The sequence below is a fragment of the Sesamum indicum genome, linkage group LG4 (genome assembly GCF_026168435.1).
Source record: "Sesamum indicum cultivar Baizhima isolate 11 linkage group LG4, ASM2616843v1, whole genome shotgun sequence".
NCBI lineage: Eukaryota > Viridiplantae > Streptophyta > Magnoliopsida > Lamiales > Pedaliaceae > Sesamum > Sesamum indicum.
Window position 1 is genome coordinate 9,970,160 of NC_142660.1, and position 8,449 is coordinate 9,978,608.

At 38.5% G+C, this 8,449-nt stretch overlaps 2 protein-coding genes across 2 annotated transcripts; one reads left to right on the forward strand and one right to left on the reverse strand.

The window, feature by feature from the left end:
* Positions 1–3,424: 3,424 nt before the first annotated feature.
* On the reverse strand, positions 3,425–4,623 carry LOC105160156 (B3 domain-containing protein REM8-like). Its single transcript, XM_011077419.3, has 4 exons — positions 4,564–4,623; positions 4,125–4,446; positions 3,814–3,899; positions 3,425–3,718 (listed from the first exon to the last, which is right to left on the reverse strand). The coding sequence occupies exons 1-4, from the start codon at positions 4,621–4,623 to the stop codon at positions 3,425–3,427; spliced, it is 762 nt and encodes a 253-aa protein (XP_011075721.1).
* Positions 4,624–7,078: 2,455 nt separating this feature from the next.
* Positions 7,079–7,894, forward strand: LOC105160155 (uncharacterized). Its single transcript, XM_011077418.1, has one exon. It carries the CDS (start codon positions 7,079–7,081, stop codon positions 7,892–7,894), a length of 816 nt encoding a protein of 271 aa, XP_011075720.1.
* Positions 7,895–8,449: the final 555 nt, after the last annotated feature.

The window sequence follows — 8,449 nt, forward strand, 5'->3', positions numbered from 1 at the left end:
CTCCTCGTCACCCAAGTTGCCGGCCGGAATTTGCATGTTAAAGCATTAGTGTGTGTGTTTGGAGGTGTGCTAGTGTGTGAGAGAGAAGAGAGAGAATTTTGAGAGTCCACCTTTACGCTTTATGAAGTTTTCTTTGTCGAGCTCTAGGGTATGCTGCTATCTTGATTGCTGCAACCCATTCGTCTATCAATTTCTCGGTATTTTGAAAATCGATAATATCCAGGTTCAGTATAGAGCCATGTGGATGTAAGGGCTGGAGCATGGTCCTCGCCCAAGGTGTATACTCCGGCACTTTCTTTGGATTTCTCCCTGAATTTTCCTTTAGCCTGGTTCCCACAAACGTTGGAGTGACATTAGTGTAGAAATCCGCACTTTCTCTCATCGGTTGATCTTGTGGAGGATCATTAGAACATGTACTTCCCTCTGGCGGTGGTAGTGCTAGAGTGATGTTATTTGTTTGGATATTGACTAAATCCATGATCCCGAGTTGGAAAAGGATTCTGCCAATTCTTGTAGATCTGATAGATCTGCTCTTGTTACCTCCATTATTTATAGATCTGATAGATGCGATATCAGATCTTCTCTAGACTTTGACTTCGGAATCTCCGTAGCCTTTCCCTTCTAGTGTGGAAGAGGTACTGTTCCAAGGGCGTCGTTGATTCGCTCCTGTCTGGATCTAGATATCCCAGGGTTGTCCATTTGATTTCTCTTTAGATTTGTAATTTCTGCCTTCAGATCTGTAAGATCCTTATATAGATCGGGAAGGATCTTAAAGATCTCGTCCACCATTTGGCTCAAAGATTCTATTTTCATAGGTATATGAATTAACCTATGTCCATAGTCTTGAAGCGTCTTTTGGATCCCCCTTAGATCTTGAGAGATCTTTGGTGTATCCTGCTCGAGTTCCTTTCAATCAGTCATAATTTTTAGAACTAAAATTATGTAGGAATTTACCTGTTCCGCTTCTCCTGGCTGGTATTCTACCATGGACTTCAGTGGAGTGTAGACGCCTCACTGCATCCCTGGTAGCACTTATCGAACATCAAAATTTCTCAGCAATTCTTTTTCCTCTTCCGACCAGAGAAATCGTGGATCAATCCTCTTGTAACCGTTAAAACACTTGTCAAGAATTTCCATGAGAAATTCTCTTTTTTGTATTTCCAGAATTTGGAAATATTTTCTGTTTTCACAGTAACTCGAACTTTCGTTCGGTTTCATTTTTCTCTCAAAGAGTCTCCTCCATTAGTGGATAAATAATATCAAAATATAATATAATCATATATTTTTTCAATAAACCTACGCTCTGAACCATTCTAGACGAGCATTGACAAAAATTTGTGAAGAGAGTGCATATGGACTAAAATTGCTTTTTAAAAGTTGCACAAAGGTAAAATTGTTCGAAAATCTAACAGAGGACTAAAAGTAAGCAATTTCATACGTTACTAGACCTAAACAAATATTGGCATAGTTATCGGGTTAAAAATTAAAATTAGGCATACTTAGCGGATTAAAATGATACTTTTTCTGTATAAAATATATCAATTAAGTATAAAAATACTTAAAAAGTGATGCGTGTGATTTTAGCACGGGTCAAAAGGTCTTGGATCTTAATGTTAGATTTGGGCTAATTGAGTAAAGCTCTTGAGAAAGAGGAACTGCAAAAAATAAAAGGTTACCACTCCTATACTTCCAGTTAGTTTCGTATTTAAGAATAGATAAATATAAAAATAAATTATGATGAGAAATTATGATAAAAGTGATAATTCCGTATGTAAGAGCACGAAATTAGAGGAGCAGAGTATCACCAAGAGAAGTTCTCGAGTGTGGAAGGGGGTTGTCTGTTGAGAGGGGCCTTCCCTATTTATAGAGGGGGAGTTTCTTTGTGCCAGGAGTTTTGATGAGGGGGACTCGCATGCCTAGCGAAGAAGAGGGGATAAGGTTCCACTTTATCCGTTCCTTAAGCAACAAGTTTCCAAATGAAGGGTGACTTCTATTTGGTGAGGATTCCCACCTCGTGAGGAGTCTGGCCTCCAAAGGACACCTTCCTCTCTTGGGTTTGGACCTGAGGAAGGGCAGCAAACCTTCGAGTCGAGCCTTCAAGCTGGGCCGAGCTCATAAGTTCACTCGTGGACAATTTTCGTGGGGGAACCCTTCCTTAGGTTGAGCCTGGTAAACCTCCCTCTTTAGCTGGTCTTGAGGAAGCGGGTCCCTTTTTCAAGCTAGACGCAATAATTTTGGGTTGCCACTCTCTTGGGCTTGTGGGCCTGACTTGGGCCCAGCGTCTCTTCTTTGGCCAATCGTTTTTGGGCCATGCCTCTCAATTTAAATAAATTATATTTACCCTTTAAATATATTAATTAAACATAAAAACTTTATATTAATTTTTTTAAATTATATTATTTTATATAAATATTTATTAAATTAAAATGATCATTATAAGTATTTAAAATTTTTACTATTTTTTAAATTTAGAAAAATTATCACTTTTAGTTATTTTTAAAAAAATTAAAAAATCGCCTAACTCTCGTTGCCTCCCCCTTGCCGCTGCCACCCAATGACCTGAATTTGGGTGACGGTGCGCAAAAACGTCACCCAAACTAGTGTGGCGACACATCGCCCCCCACAGATGCTATGGCGACGGGTTGTCGCTAGAGGTTGCAACAAGGACGCTCTGTTTAATATATATATATATATACATATATTGTGTTTTATATATGTTACATATATAGTTGTATATAATCATATAAATATATAATTGTGTGTATATATCAATTAAAATAATATTTTTAGGTAACTTTAATTTGGCCTGTTGATTTTTTAACTGTTGAAGATCAAAGGCTATTATAATAAAGGTATAACCGATAATTTATCAAAAATTTTAACACCGTTAAACCTAAATAAGGGAGGAGAAGTGTGCATAGTTTTTCAAAATACATGGGAATTTTTGTCTATTTTTTTTCACAAAATGGGGTTTCCAACTAAATTTTTAAAACACAAGAAGATTTTATGTAATTTATTATTTTTATTACTTTCAATCATGATGATTGACTATGTTAAAAAGTCATTTTTTTCTAATGAATCAACTATCAATGGATCAACAATATGTGACTTATACTTTACAAGCACCATCAATTAACAAATAAAAATAGACAAATACTTACATAAACCACAAAATTCAAACCAAAAACCCAGTCTTGATACATACGTTTGTCTTCCTTAAACCGACGCGTGCTCTCAAATAAACACAATTAAGAGTGCCAAGAAAGTGCCCCAAAATAACATAGAATTATTATCTACAAAAGAAGCAGAAATGAGAGTACTTGATTGATTAAAAACTAGCATAGACAAGAAACTCTGATGTCAGTTCTTGCTACATATAAGATTCAAAAGTTGACTCCTAACTGAATTCATGCAAGAATAACAATTAACAGTCGAGAGAATCTATGTCATGGACGAGGGGATCCCGAAAAATCTTTACATCCATCATAATACTCTTATTACACTGCGAACTACGATTGACTTCAAAAACACAAACATCTCCCTCTTGGAGCTTATTTGATGCATAAAAGCTAACCCAACCTGTGGCCATTCTGGCCCGGAACTGACCAGTTCTCTGGAATGAGAGTTTGATTGGCCATTCTCTTCTATTAGGATCTGTTAAAATTATACTCGAGAAGCCATTAAGATTATTTGACCTCGAAAAACTTGCTGGGATAGTCTGAAATTTGCAAAGACAAATTCGCATTATAAGCCAAACTTGTAATTTTTTACAATATTAAAACTCAAATCTAATAAATGGAGCGGTAAACTCACAACTTGTCCAGATTTCTGATGAGAAGATTTCAGTGTCAGGACGAAATATGGCTTTTTGCTGATAACCGATTCCTTGTCTGGTTTCCCTGCAGAATGGGTCAAAGGTTGTAGTAAATCAATATATATTATCTACTTCATTACAATATATGAAAATCTCTAGGCTAATTTCAAGAAACGATTATCTTGTATCTGCACAAAAAAAAACTTACATTTATTCAAGATCAATTTGGACAATGATGAACTAAATATATGAGTCTCACGTTGTGATCATAAGCTAAAACCTCAATCATATCATAGAGAGAAGAACATACTCTTGGTGTTTCTTGAATGGTACTTGGAATGAACTTGTCGACCAGGATCCTCTTTCTTGAACTCCACAACAAACTCTTTGTTGCAGGCACTCACGTCAAAAACCACAGCATTGAAATGCAAGTCACCAGTGTGTTCGAACACAACAAAGTCTCCAACACTCAGCCCATGATCACTCACAAAGTCAGGCCATCCATTCACGAAACTTATCAGACCTTCAGGGTTTCTGCACACATTCATCTTCCACATTCCTTTACGACTTGTTACAATGGCCCAATCTGATCTCTCTTCCCTTACCTTCTTACAGAAAGCTGGCGGCAAATTCTGTTAACAAGCAAACGACAACGCAGACATATTTGCATTGGGTTGTTTAGACACTTAAACTAGCCAAAAAAAAAAGGATTAAGACAAAATAATTCGAAAACAGACGTAAAAGTTCACCAATTTTCCCTGGAAACCAGGCATCATGATCTTGAAAAAACACCTTGGATTTCCTTCCATTTCACTATGAGCAGGGAAAGCAAAAGGGGAGTCCCGCTAGTTTAAGAACCTGTATGGATATTTAGAAGGCCAAAAGTCGCTAGACAATTGAACCTTTTGATGATTGAAATTTTAAAGGCAAATGAAGAGTTACAGACTAATTAAAACAGCCGCCCAATATGCCTCTTTTCTGTTTCTCGAGAAAGTTTGTACTATGTTTTTCGCAAGTTTCTAGATATGTTAATGGATGGAAATTGGGTTAAAATGCATGCAATTTATATGTAATATTGCAAAAAATCAATGTTTATTGGAGACTCTTTTTGGGTAATTCATTTCACTATATAGTTTATCAGGGTGAAATTTATTGTCATCCCCAATTTTCAAATTAATTTCAAAATTATCTGTCTTTTTAATTAATTTTAAATTAGTCATTCCCATGATTTTTGTTTTCAGCCAAATTAAATAATTTTTCTAAATTACCTTTCTAAATATGTCAACTTTTTTTTTTTTTAATTTTATGGAGAACCAACCAAACAAAACTAGAGTATGATCCACTTGAAGGAGCAGAAAGGAAAAAGGGAAACCAAGGAACCACAACCATCACTCAAGAAAACAGAACCCATTAACTAAGACAGAAATCCGACACCATTAAGCAGGAGGAAGAATCCCATGGTGAGTTTGACGGGTCTTCTCCGTTTCCTTCGGGTTATGATCAATCAGCAGAAGACTCGCCTCAAAAATCCATACTTGTTCAATGACTTCATCAGCAGAGATCTTTACATTCTCAAAAAGCAGCTTGTTACCAGTTGATAAGGATCTTATAGCCAAATACAAAAGAAGAATCTTTTATTAAAAGCAAGTAAAATCTTCTATTTAGACGTCAGATTCTGAGGTCGCACGGGAGGTCGCAGGGGAGGTTGCTGGTCGCACCGGGTCAGGATCATGATACCCAGGTCAAGTTGTTTGGATCTAACCCACACACCAACCCGGCTAGGTGGCAATGTAGGAGACTGCTTAGTCATTGCATGAACAGTTCTAAGTTCGACACCTGTTGAAAATTGGGACCCACATAAGTCCTATAAATAACCCATATCATGGCAGAAAGAGGTATCTTCACTTTTATCATTTTAATCTCAAACTTAGCTCGCACCATTTTCTTTTGACCTCAAGTGACTTAAGCATCGTAGTGTCGTTGTCGGGACGAACCCGACTAGTTTCACCTTCTTGTCTTGTCCTAAGGTTTTATCAGATTCGGGGAGGTGACGTGGGTAAGATCGTGCTCCTTGATCGTGTCCGCACGTAAATGAGCCGGATCAGATTGGCACCATATGTGGGAACGTCTGAGGATAAAACAAATATTAATATGGAGGGAAATTCGAGGGAAAATGTGCTAGAAATTGAGGGAACACCAAGGATAGATGAGTGAATGATTCAATTAACACAAACCGAATTGCAACGAATGATGGAGGAGGCAAGTAGAAATGCCATTATAGCATATGAGTGTAAAACTACCCTGCCAGCAGAGAAGGAGACAGCAAGGAGGAGAGTAATGAAGGAGAGAGAAGTAGAAAAAATATTAGAAGGCATAAGCAAGAGGGGTCCAGAACCAAGACGCTTAGCAGCCTCGTCAGAGGTGGGATCGAGCAGTCGAGGTGGAAGCTAGAGGCGAGAGCCCGCGATCTCGTGAGTAGAAGTTGATAGTGTGGGAAAACAAATCTGAATGTTCGGAAAATAAATTGATGAACTAAATAGAAGGGAAGAATTAGTTTCACTTAATAAAAATTCCCTATTTTGTAACAAAATACTGACAAAAGTTGTGAACACCAATTTACGGATGCCTAATCTTTCAAAATATGATGGGACTAAGGACCCACAAGAACATGTGGCTGCATTTTATTTAGTAATAAACTTGAATGGGCAGTCAAGTTCTGTTAATGAAAAGCTATTGTGACCACACTAACGGGGAAAGCTCAAGAATGGTTCATCAGCCTACCGCATGATAGCATAGAATCACACGAACTGTTGGTGCAGAAATTTACTTTCCACTCTGCGAGCAAAAGGAAGCAGAAGAGGTCTACTACATATCTGTTCACTATTCGACAAAAAGATAATGAGACCTTGAAAAATTTTATGGGAAGGTTCAACAACGGAACTTTGGAAGTGCAGGACCTGCGAATAAATATGATGGTCAGTATCCTAATCCATGGTCTAAAGAAAGGGCCATTTGCCTCGGCCTTAGCGAGGCATTTGCTAACAGACGTAGAACAATTGATGCGCTTAGCACATAAGTATATTGATAAAGAAGTGATGAATGATGAAAGATGGAGAGTGACTAGGTGGAGATAGGAATAGAGATCGTGATCGCGAGAGAGATGGAGATAAAAGGCAAACATTTGACAAGGATCGAGACCTACCCTACTAACCAAAGTACCACAGGTACACTCCGCTAAACACGACTAGGACTAAGGCATTGATGATGGTGGAGAAAACGGATGTCTTAAAATGGCCTTGTCATACTCGATTCACACCTGTGAAGAAGTTCTCTAACGAATATTTTAAATTTCATCGAGAGCGGGGTCATGACACAGAGGATTGTTTCCAGTTAAAAGATGAGATAGATCGATTAATCCGGCAGGGATATTTTAAAGATCTAATTCTGCATGGTCGCGATGTAGAAAGCGGTGCTCGAAAAAGCAGATCAAGGAGCAGGGATAGAGGTCAAGGTCGTGAAAAAGATGAGAGAAAGGAATCTAACGTGCGAGACAATGCACCTGTGAAAGATGTAATATATACCATTGCACGAGGACCTGAAGGAGGTGATTCGGGACGAACCAGGAAAAGACAGGGAAGGATAAATCAGACGAGCCAATTAGTTATGAATGTGGAGCCTGAGGAAGAGATAGTATTCGGGGACAAAGACGTTGCGGAAAGAATCGGGTCGCAAAATGATCCAATGGTAATCAAAATAGACATAGGTAATTTTGTTGTTCACAAGGTGCTAGTACACAATGGGAGTTTCACAGATATCATCTTCGGAGATGTGTTAGTTAAGATGGGGCAAGACAATGCCAAGTTGGAACCCGTGAGGACACCGCTGGTAGGTTTTGGAGGTACTGAGGTAGAATCACTAGGAACAATCGATCTGCCTGTATCACTGGGGGAAGAACCCAAATGCAAGACATTGATGGTTAAGTTTCTATTTGTGGACACACCTTTCGCATACACCGTCATTTTGGGAAGACCGGGTGTAATTCTTTCCGAACAATTGTTTCAACATACCATCTTAAAATAAAGTTTCCTACCAAAGCTAGAGTAGGTGGGGTCATCTGCGATCAGAAGGAGGCTTGAAGATGCTACAACTTATCCCTAAAAAAGGGTGAATGCAATGAAAAGAAGCGTAAATTGGGAGATGCGTGTGAAGATAGTAAGATGGAGGCAAAAAAGCTAGAAAGAATTCAACTAATAGAAAATCATAAGATGGTAGAGTTGGTGCAGGGGGATCCAACCAGAACTACCCGGATAGGGTCGCAGATGGATGAACACCTAGAGACCCTGATGATTGCGCTGTTATAAAATAATGCGGATGTATTCGCTTGGAGTCCGGCAGACTTTCGAGCGGTGGATCCAGAAATGATAGTACACCGCTTGAATGCGCGACTGGTGCAACAAAAGAAGAGAAATTTCAATGCAGAGAAGAATCAGATTGTGAAAGACGAAGTGGAAAGATTATTGAAAGCCGGATATATTTCAGAAATTCAATACACGGATTGGCTGCCAAATGTAGTTGTAGTGCCGAAGCCGTCTAGTAAATGGTGAGTATGCATTCATTTCACTGATCTAAATAAGG

Coding starts and splice junctions, on each gene's coding strand:
- LOC105160155 (XM_011077418.1), top strand. CDS start 7,079: ATGGTGGAGAAAACGGATGTCTTAAAATGGCCTTGTCATACTCGATTC.
- LOC105160156 (XM_011077419.3), bottom strand. CDS start 4,623: ATGGAAGGAAATCCAAGGTGTTTTTTCAAGATCATGATGCCTGGTTTC. Junction 4,447..4,563: donor CTGGTTTCCAGGGAAAATTG/GTGAACTTTTAC, acceptor GCTTGTTAACAG/AATTTGCCGCCAGCTTTCTG. Junction 3,719..3,813: donor ATCAGAAATCTGGACAAGTT/GTGAGTTTACCG, acceptor TGCAAATTTCAG/ACTATCCCAGCAAGTTTTTC.